The following is a 22,323-nucleotide window of genomic DNA, read 5'->3' on the forward strand; positions in this document are numbered from 1 at the left end:
GCAGTAACATTCTCAGCAAATCTTGAATGACTCCACTCTGATAAATGTTGTTTCAAAACTTGTAGATAGAATATAAATATGGTAATAATAATAGTGGTAGTAGTAAAAAAAAAAAAAGGTATCCCCGTCACATGCCATGAAGGCACTTGGGGCGCATGGAGGTAGAGCCCCAAGCTTTCCATGACCTCGGCACTAGAATGAGGTGTGTGGTCGGCACCACGCTCTGATCACCTTTTATTCCCTGGAGGGACCCAGTACTCAATTTTATAGGAGGCTGAGTGAACCTCGGGGCCGTTCTGGAAGTTTGGCAACAAGAAAAATTCCGTCACCACCCGGGATCGAACCCCGGACCTTCCAGTCTGTAGGCAGCTGCTCTACCAACTGAGCTACCCAGCCGCCCCAATAGTAGTAGTAGTAATATAATAATAATAATAATAATAATAATAATAATAATAATAATAATAATAATAATAATAATAATAATAATAATAATAATAATGGTGTTACACAGTTTGATTTGGATATGAGAATCAATCAGACTGCATGTTTATTGTATGTTTATATTCTTAGTAATATATTTTATTGCTTGCTTTGATGAAGGGTCCTTTAATTTATTTTAACAATTTATTGTAGAGTCTTGATTGTTAAAGCAAACTCTAACCTTCTGCTTGCACTAATATATTTCTTCTGCATTCGAATATCTTGGAAAAATGTCTTATTTAGTAACACTCTTCCTCTTGACTTTTAGCTGTTACTTGTGTATTTTAAAAGTTAAACCTAACCTAACCTAATTATAATTAGTGAAACTTTTCATCTTTCCAATTCTCTTTAAACTTTTAATAATATTTGATAAACATGATGTTTAAGATTAAACACATTTTCCATAGCATGAGTGAAATGTGTAGAGTGATAAGATCCTTCCTAATGCAGAACAAGCAATTTACATGATTTCAGTAACAGTTCATGCAGTATGTGTAGTCAGGGACTGTTAGCTGGGTATGTAAAAGGACCCTGAGATACAGAAAAGTAGCATTATTTACGTTTATTAGTATTTACAGTTTGTTTGCGAGAAGACTCATGACAGCTGTCAAACTGCACGTATGTTGTGAAGTGATGTTGCTACTATTCACTGACTTGCTTGACCATTAACTCCACCTCTCTCTCTTCTTCTATACCCTTTACCAATGGGTCTTTTCTTCTAACTTATATTTTAATTAGGTTCATTGTTGCCAGCTAGTATTATTACTTTGTCAGTCATCACACACTTAGCTCTGCATACTGTGCAGAAGTTGGCCTCTAGTTTATTAACTTCAAGTTATTGAGCGGTTTTTTTTCTTCCATATTTGTATTTTCTGGGTTGCAACGAACAATCTCTTTCGATCCTTCCAATTACAGTAAAATCCCTCGTAACCTGCAATATCAAAACAACGGCACTTTCTGCTGAGCCAAAATAAAATTTTGAATCTGCCACATTGCCACAATCTGAACCATCAGTTTTGCCACATTAGGAAGTTCGCACTAATTTTCATTTGCAGTGAATATTCCAACCTAAAATTAGTGTATTATTTGTGTTGTGTGATGTGTTTTAATAAAGAAAATCCACACAGTTCTTATGCTTATTTAGTTATGTTCAGGCCATCAGTGTTGCCACATTAGGAAGTTCACACGAACTTTAATTTTCGAGACTATTCAAACCTAAAATTCGGCCTGGGTGGTACAAGCGGTATAGCGCTGGCCTTCTGTGCCCAAGGTTGCGGGTTCGATCCTGGCCCGGGTCGATGGCATTAAGTGTGCTTAAATGCGACAGTCTCATGTCCCTAGATTTAGTGACATGTAAAAGAACTCTTGCGGGACAAAATTCCGGCACACCGGTGATGGTGATATAGCCTCGGCAATTGCGAGCGTCGTTAAATAAAACATCATTTAAATTTCAAACTTAAAATTAGTGTATTATTTGTGTTGTGTGATGTGTTTTAATAAAGAAAATCCACACAGGTTTTATGTTTATTTGATTATGTTCATGCCGTCAATGTTGCCACATTAGGAAGTTCACACGAACTTTAATTTTCAGTGAATATTCATACCTAAAATTAGTGTATTATGTGTGTTGTGTTTTAATAAAGAAAATCCACACACTTCATTTAGTTATGTTCAAATCGTCAGTGTTGCCACATTACGAAAATCGCATGAATTTTAATTTTCAGTGAATATTCTAACCTAGAATTTGTGTATTTGTGTTGTGTGATGTGTTTGAATAAGGAAAATCCATACAGTTTTTACATATATTCAGGATGACCAAGTGATAGAGAAATAAGATTGACATGGCTGCAGTTTCAACATTTGGCACCATGAAATAAATTTTTTTTTTTTTGTATATACTGGTATTTATTCAATTATCCAACAAAATCTCGTATCCAGAACTAGCCTGGTTCCTTTGGTGCCGGGTAAGAGGAATTCTACTGTATATAGAAGATTAAACATATTAATAAGTTTGAAATTTGGTACATAAGAATGAGTAAGCTGAAAAAGGAATCTACAGTTAATGACGTGTATAGATAGGTTGGCAACTTGTGGCAGCATCTGCTTATGTTTTCTTATCAACACGTGCCCCAACTTTCATGTCTCCCTTGCTAGCTTGACAGCCATCATGTGTGGTCTTTCATAATAAAGAACACAGTTACGCTTGTCACAAATCATGGATTGTCTTTAATGTCTCACTATGTCTGAAAACTTCGAATTAAAGAAGCTGAGTTAGCTCTGTTGATAGTGACTGGCTGAGATCTAGAAAGGCCTGGGTTTAATGCTAAGCAGAAGCAAAATTCTCTCCTCCTTCTCCAGGAATCAGATCTAATCAAGTTCCTCATACATTGCAGTCTAAGCACAGTGTGTTGATTCCTGCTTTGTCCTTCAGAGGTCTCTGTGGTGTCACAAGGCATTGGCCCACAGAGAGACATCTGTCATCAAAGTATGAAACCACAGGAGCAAGAAAACAACTTGTCCGTAAATTTGTTCCTGTTAATCATATACACTATATTTTTTTACGCCCTATGATTATACACAGTGTTAAAAAAAAGTATCCAATATTTTAGAATCTGATAGTATGCATCAGAACAAGAAAAAAATGTCTAATAAACATGGGTCCTGCAATACATACTTTCTGAGATCTGAATAGAAGGTTCATAGGAGGTGTTCAGAGTGACGTCCATTTATGGCAATGCATTTCTCTGCCCTACAATACAGCAGGCTATCAGATAATTATATCTTAGTTGACACCCCTGACATGGAAAATTGATATGTTGCAAGGAATACTGAAAAGAAAAGTCTGGTTGCAAATATGAACAGGGTTCAGCAGAGATGGTGTTGTGAATTTTCGTAATCAGCATGTGTGGGCTGATGAAAATCTCCATGCAGTTTAAGAAATAAGGCATCAGCACCAATTCTCAATCAACGTGTGGGCAGGCGTTCTTGGTGATAGATTATGGGCTATATGTACTACCACAGAGATTAACTGAGGCTCGTTATCAGGACTTTCTCATTAATGTATTGCCTACCTTGCTGGAGTATGTGCCATGTCAGCAATAGACTACAGATGTGGTTCATGCATGATGACACACCAGCACATTTTTTCCTCATTGAGCGTGAACACCGGATGCTGACATTTCAGGACCGCTGGATTGATTGGGGAGGCCTCACACCTTGGCCTGTTCGTTCCCCAAACCTAAATCCCTTAGACTTTTGGTTATCAAGAAAAACCAGGTCAATTTCAAAGAGTGCGTGATTCCTTACGCCGAAGGACAAAAGAATGTACTGTCATGAATGGACGTCACATTGAGCACCTCCTATGAACAAGTGTTCAGATCTCAGAAAGTATGTGTTGTAGGACCCATGTTTGTTAGACATTATTTTCTTGTTTTGATGCATACTAGCACTTCCTAAAATATTGGATACTTTTGAAAGGAAACCGTACTAAAATATTAAATCCCTTAATACATTTCCTTTGGCTATGTTTAAATCCAGTGGCTGCACTTTTAAGCTAACAACCCAGTGCTCCTGTCTCACATGTAATTTCTGCCGGGAATTAAAATCTTGGCTGATACTTACATCAGAAAAGGACTGCTTAACAAAAGGCTGTTTATTGTTGAGAGAACAAGACACATAGGAAGACCAAAGTTTAATGAGAAGCTGGAATGAAACAAACCCTGGAGGAAGAGAGAATTGTAGGAGATTGGCAATAAATAAAGAAGATTTTAAAACATCTGAGGAAGTACAAGGCTCACATAAGACTGTAGAGCAGGTCTGCACAAGGTTTGCGCTCTCCGAGCCGGCTCACAGCTCATGAGCAGACTGCAGATATTAGCTGCGCTCTGTATAAGGGTGGACTGGAAGAAGGGGTGATCTCGTACAAAATATACACAAAAGGAAAGTACTATTATGAGTGCTTATGAAATGAATTCCCGTTCAGTGTTTGCAGAACTATCTTGGACTATTATTAATTAATAAAGAAATATTTATTTTACAGAAGTAATAGAAATTCTATAGCTACTTAAATGTACAATATCATTTTGTTATATTTTTATTTATCAGTACATCAAAACGAGATTTTATGCTGTTGGCAGCTGAAAGGAACAGTAGCCTACTGATCATAATGAAACATCAGTTACAAATGTTCGATGTTTGCCTTTATTAAAGTTGATTATAGAAAACAGTTGCTCAGAAATATAAATGTTGAGCCAAACATAGCAATCATTTTCACAGCCAGCCTGTGTATTTATGCCTATAACAGGGCAAGCCCCAATTATAATAGACAGTACAGTAACCAGGCTAGTAGTATTATTCAAACGATCTTTAGCTCGTAGGTCACATTGAAGATCAATAAGTTCGAGCTGTAAATCGTTAAATGTTAAATGTTATGTTCCGTCTTTTAGATTCCTCCATACTATACTGTAGCAGTAGGTAAGCAACGTGAAACAGTTACTGAGAATAGGCCTACACACTGTACTCCACTAGATAACTGAGTGGTCGTTTCCCTCTCCTCTACCTATAGCAAGTCTATATCATTCTGATGTATCTTCCTCTCCGTTTTGGCGAGCGGTAAACACTGCTCTCCCGCTCCGAAGGAGCACTCGTGCTCGTTGACCACTGTTTGTGTAGGCCCGCTGTAGAGCCAGGAATGATGATAGTGATGATGTTTTCATGGATAAAAACTAGCTCAAATTTTGTGAGATGAAAGAATAGGTCGAAAGTATGTATCAGTTATTCTACTAAAAATATTTAAAAAGTAGCTTTCAAACCGAGAAATATTTCCTGTTTTAGGGGTTCAGAAATTTCTCAAGTGGAAGTCCAGAAAGACAGTCTTCCCATTGTCTTCATTTCTAGCAATTTTAACAAAATTTCCATTTACGTTTGTTCAGGTACTCGAACCACTTCTGAAGAAATGGGATTCTCAAGATGATGTAAGTCCAGAAAAAGTAGATGTAAATTGTTTTGTCAGTGATTGTTCTGCAATGGTTTTTGGGAAGTGTGTTTTCACGTTTGTCCATCAAGCAGCTTGTAAATATTCCAGAGCAACCATTTTAATTTAAACAAATCAGATCTCATAGTTTTGTGGATTTTAGAAATTATTTTTATATGATTGACTTGCACCTTTTTCATAAGTTGGTATTTGAAATCAGTCATGTTTTGTGCTTTATAATATTCGTTCAAAGTAAATTTCCTCACCTAAAAAAAAATTCTCAGAAAGGGGCATCTTCCTTATGTTTAGCTATAGCTAATGTTTGAAATGCTTCAGAGACCTTAGCTGTATATTGTGCTTGAAATGTGATGCTGGATGCAGCGTGAGTTTTGAGTTTCATTGCATGTGATTATTTCCTTTGGCACTAAATTATTTTCAGTCTCACATTTCTGTGAACCAGAAGAAATATTAACTCTAAATTATAATTGTATTACATTATTTTTGGTGGCATAAAACACGGCCTACTTTAAAACTAGATGAATACGAAACGAAAATACAGAAAATGTAATAGCTGTGCTGTTTGGATTTTATGTATAATTTCTCCTGAGAAATTTTTAATTACCAGTAGGGTATTTGGTAAATAAATATGTATCTAATTAAAGATTGTATTACTCTGCCATATAATCCGCATTCTTTCAAGTATTTATTATAAAGAGTATATTTAATAATACATTAAATTCACGAAAATATATAAATCATTTTCATTACATTTTGAATAATTCTTATGACATTAACAGTCATTGTTCTTTTATTTGGAATCCTATATAAAACAGTACTTTGCTAATGTGTGTTATGTATTATGAAAAGGTGTAATACCAAAGAAAATTAGGAACATTTTTTAATATAAAAACTTACAACGTTCTGTAAAAAGCTGTAAGAATTATGAAGTTTCCCGAGTTTAGAAGTATTTACCCAGACTCAAAAAACAATACAAATAAATTTTGTAAAATTAGCCACTCGCCAAGTCAGGGTAAAAATCCAAAACTTGTAAATTAGCCGCTCACCAACATAGGATAAAAAATGCAAAATTTGCCGAAAATTACCGTAATTCTTGCATAATAAATTTTTCTTTGTCAGATATCTTAATTATCACCACCATTGCCATTGTTCTCCTTGTCCTCTTCCTTTTCCACAAGGATTAGTTCTGTTACAACAGTTTAATATCATGACATTTTGGGACTATAGAGAATTTCTTTGTATGTACTTCAGAAAACGAAAGTTCATTTCCTTATTTGGATGCATATTTACTCGTAATTACTGATTAACTTTGTAACTTCTTTACTGTGTTAATATGAGGAATTTTACCTGGATGACTAGTTTCGAAGTGGTATTCTTTAAGCCTATTAATTATATTTAGTTATTTCACTTAGGTATGTTTTTTTTTTAATAATAGTTCAAGAAAATAAACTATGAATAGTAATATCATTCACACATGATGATGGAACTGAACTGAATTGCTGTTTCACCTTCATAACACTCATTTTTTATTTTATTTTATTTTTTATTATATTTCTAACGTGAAATGTTTATGTTCGAGTGTCAATTATTGATTAAAATGTTACGAAAATTTCAACATTTGACGTCAGTTGCTTAGCAACGGATCATTAAGATGAAACACAGTAATTCCAATGAAACATTATGTTCAACTCTCAATTGATAAAAATGTTACGAAAATTTCAGTATTTGACATAGGTTACTTAGCAATGATTATGAGTTAGTCACACAATTCTGACGTCACTTGCTTAGCAATGAATCATTAAGTTGAAACACAGTAATTCCATTGTATATACTTGTACAGATATAATATACCATATTATGGTATACGTATATTCAATAATGAAATAAAGAAAAGATAATCATTAATAATACAACACATAAATTTCATTAAATTTATTTCACTCTCAATCATATTCACAATTCTTATAAATAAGAACCAATTCCTTAAAAATCTGAATGTCACAGTAACACACAACCGAGAACATAAACATTTCACCCAATGATAGGGATCCTATAATCCCGTTACTTTTTTGCTAAATTGTTATCTTAATTTTTTTTTTCCTTCCTCCCTGCTTAAGGTTCCTTTTTATTTAATTTTTAGTTGAATCAGCAGTATATTCATAGAAATAGACCACATCATTGTCATCGTCCCTTTCTCCCCTTCTAATGGCATAGGGCCTCAATAAATACATGCCATCACTTGTTGATGACCTTCTGCTTGAAGCCTGCTCAGCTTTTTCCTTATCCTCGCCTCACTGTATTTCTTTATGTATTTCTGGGTCTTCCTCTGTCCAGATTTAGAGTCTCTTTGCAGTGCATTGATCATATAATAATAAATTTATCCACTTTCATTTTCTGTATCTAATCTCTTTCATTTGTTCTAAGTCCCAACTCTTGGTTAGTTATTTTTGCAGTCTTTTGTATTCCTAGAATATGCCTCAAATATCTATTTTTATATACTTAGAGTTTATAATTTGGGTTCCATTCTGCGTTTCACATTCGTAGAGTAATGTACCTTTCACATATGTATTGACAGCCTAAGTTCAGTTCTAATCGATATTTGTTTTGTTCTCCACGACTAGGATAACAATAAAAAGACTGTTCTTGTTTTCGTAATTCTCGCTATAATACATTCATCTGAACCCATGCTATACAAACAATACTATCTATGCAAAAGGACAACAAAGTAGTTCTAAATAGCCTCATGTGTTGCATTAAAGAATTGAGGAGTTTGGTATCAAAGTTGGACAACTCCACTTTTGCTTTTTTACAGGAGAGACGAAAAACTAGGTCCTTGGAAACCAATGTCACCGTTATACGTACATTTTTTTAAACATTCTCATGGGTTATAGACTTTTTTTTCAGTCTCAAAATGTGATTAAAATTAATATTAAGGTCGAAATTTAAGTTTAAAAAGTGGAGTTGTCCATCTCTGAAACTAAGTCATGGAGTTGTCTGTTATTGAAACCAAATGAAATCATATTTAAAGTGAAATTGTCTACTTTTGAATCTATGTCTCTTATAACTCGGTTTCAAAGCCAATTTACGTAAAACAGTACTTATTCATCCACAAACCGATTATATAAACAATCAGCCATGTTGGATTCGTGATGCATAATGGGAAAAGGTGGTACGAATGTGGGCTTCTCATTGTCTACTGAAGGAATTGTCCTAATTTGAAACCAAGCCACAGTGGAATTATCTACATTTTGATTCAAAAACACGCAATTAAGTGCTATTTTCGCTCTGTTCTGTCCGTTTTTGAACCTAAACAGTTCCAGAATCGCATTCAGCACACAAAATTCTATGAGAAACGATCAATATCTCAAAATCGCAAAAAAATGGAGTTGTCTAACTTTAATACTATGCTCCTCAACTGTCCGTCATGTTTTGGTTGATTGTAAGTGAAGTCAGTGCATTTTTCTCATATACAGTAAAATTGAATAGAATGCTGTCTGTGCATGTTTGCTTTTGTGGCAGTTTCAGTTATAGAATATTACAATCTGTTATCTGTGGGTAGACTTGTCTTGCTTGCAAATCTTATCTCCAACAGAAGTAGTTTTTTTATTTAGATCCAGATACTGAAGTCCACCTCTTGATTGTATCTTGGATCATGATCTCTATCGAGTCTGGTTCGAACATAGCTCAGTCAGTATGTGACTTGACAGCAGAAGTATATTTCACAAATATGATGTAATGGTTTACAAGTAAAGTTCCTTGTAATTAATAGAAATAAAAAATATATATATGCTATGCAGAATCTTTTAGTACAGTTCTACGTTATTACTCCATACTTATTAATTACAAATGACATTTGCATTGCTCTATCACTCAAAAATATATTTGTATTAGTAACATATCTTATGTGGGATACGAGAATAATAAGTGCAAAATATATTCTTTTAGAGTTATAGAAGGCAGTGAAAGGAAAAAAAAGACCCTTATGCATTTTGGAATATTTCATACACTCGCTGGAAAAAAAAAAAGTGAATCACTTTGAACAATTTTGTTTTCGTTAACATTTTAAGGGAATATTTAATTTTGCGGTGTTTCTCTTTATAAAGAAATGTTTTCATCACCCTCTGGATGTGGTCCGAATTGATTGACTCTTAGAGATAATTTTCCCTTCCATTAACTTTTATGATTTTATGATGCTCCCTTTTAACATGGTTCCACACCCCTTATAAAGCTTTAAAGTTACTGTAAACATCTGATAAAATGTTCTTTGTAAATTCAAGGGAGTTCCATACCATTTTATTCAGTTTGTATTCGATCCTTATTGAGTCAAAATGCCTCTAAGTAGAGAAAATGTATGCGTAATCACCTTAGTTGAAGACGGTTGCAGCCTTTGGTATGCGGTCCGTGCTGTAGGAGCATCTTATGGAAGTGTCCAGAGGGACGTGAAACGTTATTATGAACGTGAAACATGCGAAAGGATACCTGGATCTGGACGTTGACGGATTACGAACGCCAAGGACGACTGATTTCTTGTCCTTCAAATCTTGAGAGATCGAAGAACAACAGCATTCAGGTGAGAAATCGTCTATAGGCTACAAGAAATGTCCGTATGAGTGAGAGAACCGTGAGGCAAAGACTCCAGGAGGCTAATCTTACTTCAAGAAGGCCACTACAGGCCCACTATTAACAGGGCAGCATTGGAAAAGACGACTTGAGTTCACGATGCAGCATCAAAACTGGACCATTCAGGACTGGAGCATGATGCTTTTTACAGATGAGAGCCGTTTCTGTCTAAGGTCTCCAGATGGGCGAAAAAGAGTGAGGAGGAGGCCTGGAGGGCAATTCTCACCCATACCTCGCTCCCAAATGACACCATTTGAGGGAGCCTCTGTGATAGTATGGGTGGGGGGTATAAACATTGAAGCCCATACCGAGCTTACGATACTTGTTGGTGGTTCCCTCACTGCACGCTGCTATGTGGAAGAAGTTCTGTGGGATCATGTTGTACCATTTGCACAATTTACAGGTGACCATTTCATTTTAATGCAAGACAACGCTCGTCCACACATCGCCCTTATCATCACACATTACTTACAAGAAGTCGGGATTCAAACTCTGGACTGGCCAGCAAGGAGCCCTGACTTAAATTCCATCAAGCACATGTGGGTATAATTGGGAGAAGACTTCGGTCTCAAAATATCGAGACCCTGGCTGAACTGAGGGCACAACTGGTGGTAGAATGGAACAGTCTTCCTCTGGAAGCAATTAGGAACCTAGTGGTCAGCGTACCTCAATGCCTCCAAGAGATCATCATTGCCAGAGGAGGAAACATCAAATTTTAATGTTTCTAGTGGTTTACTAAAACATTTTTTGACAGTGTATCTCAGTGGAAGTGGTAAAATTGAATACAGTGAAAGAAATTCAAATGAGTAAAACTAAAAATTACAAAAATTGCAAAATGTCATAATAAAGTGAACGTGAGATAAAGTTTGGAAGTGCATTTAGTGTTTAACATGTAAGGAACATGATGTTTGATTAGTATTATCAGTATAATTCATTATTTAGGACATAAGGCTAACATTATATTCAATAAAACAAAATTTTTCAAAGTAATCCATTTTTTTTTTTTTTGCCGGCGAGTGTATTTTTATACACTGAAAAAATTGCGTGTTTTTGACTTAGATTAGACTTTATTGAAGGAGGTAGGTCATAGCTTTGGTGCTACATCCATTACTGAACTGTTATGCTGTTTCTCAACTACTACTCAGTCAAGCCTTTGTTCAGAGTGAAGAAAACCAGTTGTCTGATTGGAATGTTTTGGAAGTCACTTGATTTGACAAATGGCAGATCCAAGTACCGACTTCTAGCTGTATGTAGGACTTCGCAATCACACAGTAGGTGCTTTGTTTTTCCATCATAGAATTGACATCATGTGCTGGGTTGGTCATCTGAGACACCAGTCCTATGGAGGCGACCATTCAGTATGCAGTACCCTGTTAGAATATGAGGAACTCATCATACTTGGTTTCTTCCTAAAAGTAGTATCTACTTCTTTTCCTGCAGATTTAGATGTCCTCATTACGAAAGACGCAACAGCCTCATGCTCTGACAGACCTTACCTATTTTAGGTATTCTTTCTTTCTCCATGTCCTTGTAACATGTTTTGGTTTTCCCAGTGGGAATCCCCAGAACAGGTTCTGGCCCCAGAAATGGATACAAAGATCTCGTCTGTCTAGGAGATCTGCAGATTCATTTCCTGCAGTTCCCTCATGTCCAGGAAGCCATGTAAGTTTGACTGTATTATGATTATGTAGCATGGTTAGAATTTCCAAGCAGTTCCAGACTAGTTTAGACTGGATTTTATACCTGTTACGAGGTCTAAAAAATACAGATTTCTTTATTTATATTTATATTTTCGTTTTCCATCATATTTGCTAAAATAGCATATCTCTGCTTGGAAAACAGACTGAAATTGTGAAACTAGTTTCCATGTTTGAATTCAGACTACTAACTCCAGCTCCAGAACAGTTTTTGATCCTGAATTCACTTTTATAATTTTCATCAAATTTATAATTAACTTTTCGATAACATTGTTCTGGAAAAATGGCAATAAGTAGTTAGGGACCATATATTTTTGTAATAGCAATATGCGCAAAATTTTCCACAATTATGTTCTTTGTTACATTTACCCTTCTAGAAACCCAACATACCATATTTAAGCAAAACAAACTCGCGAAATTTTTATCAGTGTGCAAAATACGTCAATAACCAGGAAATATACCCCCTCCATCTTAAAAACTGTTAAATATGCACCAAAATGTTATTCAGTATTGTTATAAAACGTGTTGGTAACTATTGTTTCAGTTAATTTGTCAATCTCTTGGTAATGCCAGTATTACGATGTATTCTCTAATAGGTATTGTGTACACACACTTCTACTGTCGAAAAAAAAGATCGATTTCTGTAGTCGATTGCAGAGATACATTTGAGCCTGGTGGATACTGCAAGGAACTCTACTCGCACTGCGAAGGACAAAGTACCTTTCAGTGTGCAGACTTACACCTTCCAGCATTTCTTCTTCCGATCCTGCAGTCAGCTTCTCCAATGCCTCGTTCCCCCCATTATGTGGTAGCTATTAGGTTACGTCAATTTTCGACTTTTTCTCCTTCAAAATTTTCTACAGCTCCTTCAGTGGAGCAATGAAATCTGGAGTGAGACAAGTGACCAACATGCTTGGAGCTCACACATTCAATTTTTCTCAGCCCCGAATTCCCTTGTGAGAACGTGTTTTCGCGTACCTTTTAAAGTTTCTCCTCCCATTTCCCTCTCCTTTAATTAAAAAAATACTGCAAGGAACATACTTCTTCTTAGCACCATATCAAAAAAACACTTTTCCAGGGTTACCCAGTATATTGTTCTGCAAAATGCAGTGAAGAAATCTGTGAGTAATGAAAACAAAGAGGACTGTGTTGTTCATATTTCGGGGGGACTAGTAGAGAACCAAAGTTAATTTGGTGTCAGTTGTTTGCAGCAGTGTGGTTCTCTATATCTAATATATGCTTTCCTGTATACACGAAAATACTGACTGTCGCGCAAGTCTTCGTGCGAACAATGGAGAAACCTTGACCAGCCTCATGGGTTAGTGGTCAGAACTTCTGACTACAGTTCATGAGGTCCTGGGTTCGATTCCTGGTTAAAACACAGGAATTTTTCCTTAAATGGGAATGTTTCTGTGTTCGTCCATGGTCTGAAAATCAGATTAGGTTTAGGTTTAAGACCTTTCCTGGCACTTCATAATCATTCTATCATAATATCATCGGGGCAGTGTAACTTTTCCTTCCAGGAGAGACGAGAAATGTTAAATGACAACCTGGTGGCATTGGATAAAAAAAATGCAGAAACTATGCTTAGTTTATACTTCGATGATGCTGATATGTGATATGTATAAGAAAGAAAAAATAACAATAATTTTATATGAAACGTAACATAATACATTTAATTGACAATTTATTTCACAAAATACCCACTGAAATAGTGGCAGGTTTAATATCGAAATAATCTATTTTATTTCACCGAAAAATACAATCCTTATGGATATTTAAGAAATACAAATTTCGGAGTCATGTAGTCAGAAGTCACCTGGAGGATGGATTACCTTGTCCATGATTTTCTCCATCTTACACTGACCAAGCTTTTAGTTTATTATTTATTTTGTCTGAATGTATCAACGGTTAATTACCTGTCATTGGAGTATGACGTTAACCAAGCAGCTGTGAAGAGTATGGTGTTTGTATGTGTTAGTGGAGTGATAGGTAGGAGAAAGGGGTATTTATCTCCTCAACATGACGAAATGCACTCTCTTAAAAATGTAAAATAATGATGTGTTCAATGAGCATAGACTTGATTGTTGTAACAAAAAATTTTCAGAATAAATAGCACTTCTCAATTACAATTTAACAAAATAAATCTTAATTAAAACATGTTATGTATATGAAGAAAATGTTTTCGTGATACAATTGAAAGGAAACAAAACAAAATGAGTATGTCTAATCCAATGAAAGCCTTCACAATACAAAAGGCATTAATTCTTTCTGTGGTCAGCCTAATCTTGCAAGCGATTACATGGTGTATTCATTCATAAAGCATGCTAGCTCATTGTATTGGTATAGCCATATTGCTGTTATTTTCGGTGTGGCTCCTCCTCTTTGTTTGTGTCTTAAGCTGGCCACATTGTTGTACATTCTATATACCTGCTTGCTGCCGATCAGGACAGTATATTAATTAACAGCTGTTTACTAAATGTGGTAGCAGTGGAAGTGCATAACTTCATCAGCGGCCAATGACAAGACGTGCACGTTTAAATGTAGCCGAGCTGCAATGTGATTGGCTGCCGGAAATAACAGCAACATGGCTATAATACTGCACAAACTGTTATACTAAGAAACAATATTGATTCTATCTATCACCCAGTAAAATATTTGCACTTATTTCTGTACTGCTTTTCCCACTAACGTAATCAAGGTGATTTGGTATATTATAGTCTATTTACATCAACTGAGTTAAATATGCAACCCAGTAGCATAGTGAAAATGATGGTGAATTTAATATTTATTTTAATTAATGGCGAGTACTTCACTGTATCATTTCACCCAAGCGACCCCATCTTGGAGTGACATGCCGAAACTGTATCATATTTTGTTATCCACTTCAGTGTTCCCTCAGTACACCATGTGAAGCAAACTACGTAGTACTGCATAATGATTTGCAACATATTTGGAGAAAGAATGGACAGCCCTATTTTTAAACAGAGGGCACGAGATCAGAACCTTTGCGTGACATATAGAAGAAAAGTTATCTCCGGTAGTAAAGCAGATACCATGTTAGCCATTGCATCCAAGGTTCATGGGTTCAAACCTGGGCAGAATGAAAGTAAAGCTGTGAGGCCATATCGTAAATTTACAGGACATGAAAGAACAATGCCCTTGATATAAATCTCTGGGCAAAATTTGTTAGTACTTTTTTTCCCCACATTGAATTTATATGCTGAATAACATCTGCAGTTGGACACATGTTAAATAAAACACCAAACAGTGCTATTAGCTGGGCATCAGTTACAAGGGACGTGGTGTTTTCCTTTTATTATTTGGTGAAAATCTGTATTATTTCTAAAGAATTTCTAATTATTATTATTATTATTATTATTATTATTATTATTATTATTATTATTATTATTAACTAGTGAAATGTACTGTACTTCATTGACGAACTACAGGCTTCACCAGGTGGGGTCGGAGAAGAAATGAAGATATATTGGAAAATCTGAAAGTGACACTTGTCTTGAACTACATCCAAGATTACCAGAAAAATTGGCAGGACCATCTTAATAGGATGCCTAGAACACGGATCCCTAAAGTCATCATGCAATATCACCCACATGGCAAAAAAATATTTTGGTCGTCCAAGGAAGAGGTGGTCAGAGAACACCAGTATTTCATTCAGCCATAACAGTTCTTCAAGCACTAATACATGGAATGGTTATGGTGATGATGATTATTATTATTATTATTATTACTTAGAATTTCGTATTATTTTTAAATAGATTTAAGTGTTTTTAAGGACATCGTCATTTTTATAGATCTTTGGTGATACCTTATACATTTAAAGGATTTTTAGAGGGATATATATATTTTTTTATGGGTAAAAAATCTTATTGCATGTACTGTAAATCAATATTGAACACTATTGAATTTTTATTAAAAAAATTACATTATTTTATATTAACTAATTGTCAAAGAAGAGCATTTCCATAGTATTCACATTATCTTGTTTCATGTTGCATTGCAAGTCGCTCAAACTCCTGAGTGAGAAGACAAGAAACGTTCACTGTCAACATTGGCACAAATTGACTGAAGAGCTCTGTATTAAATTCAGAATGACTGTCAAGCAAACTAGTCAGAACTTTCACAATATTATATTTCAATCTCACAACATAATTTGATTTGTTTGCTCATGAAGTTCATTGTACCCTTTTATGATCACAAAGAATGAAGTAGACTTCACTTTCCCACCAAGGTCGTATTCACGTTGTTGTTAATGGTGAATCCTGGACTGAACACATCAGGTGCTGAATGCAACTTGCGAAAAACTTATCGAAAAGAAAATCATAAATTGTAATTTTGCGCCATTATTTACATAAAGTTGATAATTATGACAAATTCGCTTTATTGTTAGATTTAGCATTATTTAAAAAAAATAGACAATAATTTCTGTTTATTAACATAATGTCTTTCCAAGCATTTTGAGGTTCCGTAAAACATGCTGACTTGATACGCTGGTAGAACTTGATACGTTTTGTAAGTTCAAGTCACTCCGTTTTACGGTATGTGCAATAATGGTCTGTTTTATTGAAAAAGCAAAAAATGCAGATCCCTATCAATTACTGATGAGATTAATTGAATCGATTATTTTTGAAAGGTCGTATGTCCATTTTCGTCAATTTTACAGAAGAAGCAAAAAACTGTTTATTTTGCAAATGGTACTTTGTAGTGTAATCAGATATTTTTTTATTTGATGACAGAGGTGTAAAGTTACATTTACTTGTATAAACTAATGGTAACAGCACTAAAACTTAATTGTAAAAAAATGATATTTATAATGGACTTGTGCCCTTTTAATACTAAACAGTAAGTAAAACAATTGAAATAAATGTTTATGTTCTTAAATGTGTCTTAACTATTATTGACTAACACAGTGGTCGTCAGCACTCGCTGAAATGTGCAACGGGTACACAGTCCCATGTACACCGTCGTGCAGCAGGGGGAGATAGAGAGAATGCCCACTAGCAGCTACGCAGTGCATTATGGTGCGCTGTGTTTTCAGCAGGTAAGAGATGCTAGCCCCAGCGTGCTCTGTGCTGACGACCCCTGGACTAACACGTACTTAAGTATATACTGTAACTGTTGCGAACATTATTTTGCTGAGGTAAGATCTCTTATTTCTGAAATAAAGCAATTAAAAGCATAACAACTTTTAAGTTTCTTCATTAAACACTTCCTCTGAAGTTTTCAGTCATCTTTATTGTTTCTTTCTTATGTTGACCACTGGAGAATTTTTTCACAAAATTGAAGATATTCAGGAAGTACATACTGCATAACTTCGCTGACATCTTCAACTTTCTTCTTATTTATTGGGACTTTTCCATAATATACTCTACTTTCAGTTACCAGTTTCAAGTCATTAGGATACATCGCATTGGTTCTAAGCAGTAACTTGAATGTGTGTGTCATTACTCCATCAATATACGATTGTATAATCATCATATTCATATGCAACCACTGTGCCTGGGGACTTAACATCAAAAACCATCTTTGAATACTGTGAAATTTGAGGTGTATTTTCTGATCGTTTAGGCACTCCTTTCTCTAACTTGCAATTTTTAACTGTTGTAACCAAAGAATGGAATCATGGGGTTTTATATTGTACATCATGCAAATAATGATGCGAGAAGAAGAGAGTTTGTTATTGATAGATCACATGTCCTGGACACGTGCCCTTTTAACACTAAATGGAAAATTCTTTACACTGTAATATTCGGTAGATTGCACATACTTGTGCCGTTTCTTTGGCAAACGGTATGCTATACTAAGAAGAATATGATGGTGGTCCTAACTCAATTTGCCAAAAAGGTGGACATGTGACCTTTCAATAATAATCGATTCAATTGCACTGCTGGCTTGTTCGTCATAACAAGTATGTCTTCCAGGTGAGCTTGTTACAATGATCATTCCTGGTGATATGCACTCATTTGTGTTCCTGATAGTAGAGCCTCATTTGTAATTCGGGTTCTAAAGCACTGTTAGTGAGAGAAAATGTTTGATACTCGTACATTGTTTCCTGAACATTCAGCTGCTTTGTGTAATTTGTACAAAATTAATTACATGCATATTTATATTCATTAATATATGGGATTATTTGTGTGCTTTTAAAGTGGCAGGTCAGAAGAATAAATTATAATAGTTACTTACGATACAATTCATTCATTCATTCATTCATAGTTTTCTGCATAAGGACAGGTGTTTCACTGTAAACCCAGCATTCTTCAATCTTTCCTATTTTCTGCCTTCCTCTCAGTCTCTGCATATGATCCATACGTCTTAATATCTCTGTCATCTGATATCTTTTTCTGTCCCGAACTCTTCTGTCATTCACTATTCCTTCCAGTGCATCCTTCAGTAGGCAGTTTCTTCTCAGCCAGTGGTCTAACCAATTCCTTCTTCTCTTCCTGATCAGTTTCAGCATCATTATTTCTTCACCCACTCTTTCCAACACAGCTTCATCTCTTATTCTGTCTGCTCACTTCACACACTCCCTTCTTCTCATATCCACATTTCAAATGCTTCCAGTCACACAAGTAGTGTTAAAAATAGCATTTTGATTTGTTAGTAGGGTTGTTTGCAGAATGACGTCACAGGCCGAGTGAAGCAACTCTACAAATACAATAAAATCATTTTAACATGTGTTGTACATTATTTTTAGAGAGTCATTCATCCGTGCTTGTATAGAGACATTTGCTCCCACTTCTCCACTGCTATATTCCCCCCTCACTGTAGTACAAAGTAATGAAACTTTATTACATTAAAAATAAGTGGTGGTATAGCTCAGTGGTAGACCATTCAACTGCAGATCGAGAGGTCCCCTGTTTAAATCCTGATTCCTATATTTTTTTATAATTACATTTAATTCTTAATTGTTTCTTTATAGTTATTTAATTTGTGTACGTTTCTTCACCAAAGGAGTCATTTTTAAAATAGGTTTATTGATCAGTTGCGATTGCTGCCATGTGGCATCTGATGGAAAAGATTGACAATTGGTGGAAACAGTTGAAAGTCAGTGTTAGAGCTTATTTCTCTTTTATCGCAATGTTGTGTTTTTGATTTCAAATAAAGGAGGAATGAGCAGCTAAATTCCTTCCAGTTGTTAACAGTATTGCTGAGCGACTTTGTTGATGTATTTATTTGAAATTTTCCTAGCCGATAATGTTTATTTTTGTACATGCAACAATTTAGAGTCTTAGACTTGTATACACTAGCCTACAATTACGAAAATTCTGCTGTTTGGAGAGATCCTGCATAGGGTACTGTATCCACAATGCCTCATACGAACGCACATATTGAAATTCTGGGCAGATGCTGACAGTAGTCCGAAATTAATGCAGAAATATTCCCCACGTTTTTTCTGCAACTTACGCACGAGCTTTCGTCTATAAACAGTTGCTTTATTGAACTGACATCACGGCCAATGGGATATAGTAAACAAACAAAAATATTCCATTCTTGATAGCTTTAGTTATTGCTTGGTGCTAACTTCTTGTAAATAATGTATATTAAAATGGAAACACTTGATGATAACGTATCTCTTCATATCTAATCTTGATTGACTAGAGCGTCTTATACAAGTATAAGGTCTTAATTCAAGGTCGTCTGAATCTAGTTCAGCACTAGGAGGGAGATTGTCTTTGAAGAGATTGAGATTGTAGTAGATCACTGGGGTCAATATGTATGAGACTGATGATGATATTAGTGATGAGTAAGAAAATTTACATTCTCTTGTCATTGAATACATCAACATACATGAAAAAATGTTAACTTATTGATTCAGTAACCCATCAATTCACCAATCCACCAAATTGAACTAACAGTCCAAATGGTCGACTGATTAACCTGCCCTAATGATCCACTGATCAGTTGACTGATCTAACCTAATAATCCAACTGATTCATTGATTGATCTGACCTGATAGTCCAGATGATCAATTGATTGATCTGACCTAATGATTCAAGTGATCAATTGACTGACCTGACATTAATGGTTTAACTGATCAATTGATTGACCTGACATACTAAAATAATCAATTGACTGATATGACATTAATGGTTCAGGTGACTGATTGACTGATCTGATATTAAGAATTCAACTGATCAGTTGACTGATCTGATTTATTAGTCCTACTGATCAATTGACTGACCTGATCTAATGGCTCAAGTGGTCAATTGGCCGACCTGACCTAATGGTTCAAGTGATCAGTTGACTGACCTGACCTAATGGTTCAAGTGATCAATTACCTGACCTAATGGCTGAAGTGGTCAATTGGTTGACCTGACCTAATGGTTCAAGTGATCAATTGACCAACTTGACCTAATGTTCAAGTTATCAATTGACTGACCTGACCTAATAGTCCAGCTAATGAACTGACTGACTGATCTGACCTAATGTTCAAGTGTTCAATTGACTGGCCTGACCTAATGGCTCAAGTGTTCAATTGACTTACTTGAGCTAATAGTTCAGCTAATGAAGTAACTGATCTGACCTAATGTTCAAGTGATCAATTGACCAACCTGACTTAATGCTTCAAGTGATCAATTGACCGACCTGACCTGACTTAATGGCTCAAGTGGTCAATTTACTGACTTGACCTAACAGTCCACCTGATCAACTGGCTGATCTGACCTACTAGTCCAACTGATTGACATAACTTGACCTAATGGTCCAACCTATCGTATAACTGAACTGACCTGATCAATTAACTGACCAGACCAAATGGTCCAACTGATAAACTAGCTTACCTCACCTAGCAGTTCATATGATCAGCTGATTTGATGTATTGGTCTAACTGGTCAACTGAGATACCTGATGTCTTGGTCCAATAAGCTGACCTGATCTAGCAGTTCAGTTGATCTAATAATCTGATTTGCTTTAATGTCACTGCTATATACATAACAATGTTACCCAGTTGCTTCTCTAACTATAATAGAAATTATTACGAATTGCAGACAAATAATAGAATGGGAAATTGTTATATTTTTTTTTTTTTTGGTTTTGGTATTTTTCTATAACAAGTGACCATGAATTGTCATGAATATGATTGGTCATAATAGAGTACCAAGTAATACTGACCACAACAATGAGCAGATATCAGAAGTATCCAGAACATTCTAAACAAGTCATGTGTACCCTTTCCTTATGAAGGGAGAACTTCTTTATGGCGAGATTTACCGACAAAATGAAGTGTAACAGACATTTGTGAGAGGAAAAGTAGAATATTATATTATTAGCTAGAGCTAATGTCTTGCCAACAATAAAAATTTATTAATAAGAAACTTGTTCTATGTTCGTTTTCAATACACAGAATTCTCACTTACTTGTTTCGTATAAATGCTAATTATCATATCTGTTTCTTTCCAGAGGCAATGGAAAATGCAGAAGGAACGGCTGGCTGATGAGTTCACTTCAGCCCTTAATTTGTTCCAAGCCACTCAGAGGAAAGCAGCTCAGAAAGAGAAGGAACAGATGCAGAGAGTCAGAGCGAACTCTGGGCTGGGAGATCCCTTTGGGGGTAAGTTGGACTTCCTACCTATGAGGTTGCCACATTTCCATAAAATATATAGTAATTGATTAAAACACATGAATATATAGTTGCGTAGAGAATTTGAAACTGCATCTGTTGGCGTTAATGAAAAATGTCTTACGAAGTAACTAAGGGTTAAAATGTCAATATAATGAAAATTTACCCCAAATGCAAAATCTTCGCTACACAAAAAATATCACATCATAACTCCTATATTAAATCCCGTCAGAAACTTTTCCTTTTTACTGTTGGTAAAGAAACATTCACTTTCCACGTACGTAAGTTTAAATCTTCATTTGAGTGATAAGAAAATGCAAAATGTCTCTTCCTTTTTAATCATAGTCAGAAATTTTTACATGAAAACACGAAAATGTCAGCCAGCGGAAAACTTTTTTCGGTGTTGTCTATGCATGGGGTCAAAGTGGGAGAAATATCCTTCGAAGATGGAAGTTATTTTTAAAACAAACCTCAAGTCTGTAGCTCGTTTAGTTCCAGATTTATGATTTAGAAAAGGGTAGATATCAGTTCTGTTTCGTTTTGACGCTCTGAGATAGCTCTTGCAGCTATCGTAGAACATACACAAATTCGAATTTTGCCTCATAGAGATCACGGAGTTATATACATTTCAATCTTGAGACGGTCACATGCATTAACGATCATAAGTAATTTTATAGTGTAATATATCCAATTATATACAAGTAAGGATAGTAATTTTATGTATGTGTGTGTGCGTGTGTGCGTGCGTGTAGAGTTTCTTAAAGTAAAACTTGTGCAAGATAAAATATAGGCCTATATGATATCAGAGTGTAAAATGGATTCTCAAATTAAGAAGAAACGTTCCATAGACAAGCGTATGTAGTTGTGACATTTCACTTAAGCCACTCTTGCGCATATTCTTCTGCAGTTGACGTCGCAACAACACACCCCATAAGCGCTGTACTGCAATATTTGTC

At 35.4% G+C, this 22,323-nt stretch overlaps 1 protein-coding gene across 4 annotated transcripts in view; it reads left to right on the forward strand.

Moving 5' to 3' along the window:
• Positions 1-22,323, forward strand: part of Syx7 (syntaxin 7) — an 87,092-nt gene that overhangs the window by 16,269 nt on the left and 48,500 nt on the right. For 3 of the 4 annotated variants that reach the window (XM_069845609.1, XM_069845611.1, XM_069845610.1), the window contains exons 5-6: positions 5,412-5,453; positions 21,208-21,358. In XM_069845609.1, the coding sequence (XP_069701710.1) occupies positions 5,412-5,453; positions 21,208-21,358 (193 nt within the window). The remainder of the gene's footprint in view (positions 1-5,411; positions 5,454-21,207; positions 21,359-22,323) is intronic. The other variant, XM_069845613.1, reaches the window with a different exon arrangement.

This window comes from Periplaneta americana, chromosome 14 (assembly GCF_040183065.1).
Source record: "Periplaneta americana isolate PAMFEO1 chromosome 14, P.americana_PAMFEO1_priV1, whole genome shotgun sequence".
Classification (NCBI taxonomy): domain Eukaryota; kingdom Metazoa; phylum Arthropoda; class Insecta; order Blattodea; family Blattidae; genus Periplaneta; species Periplaneta americana.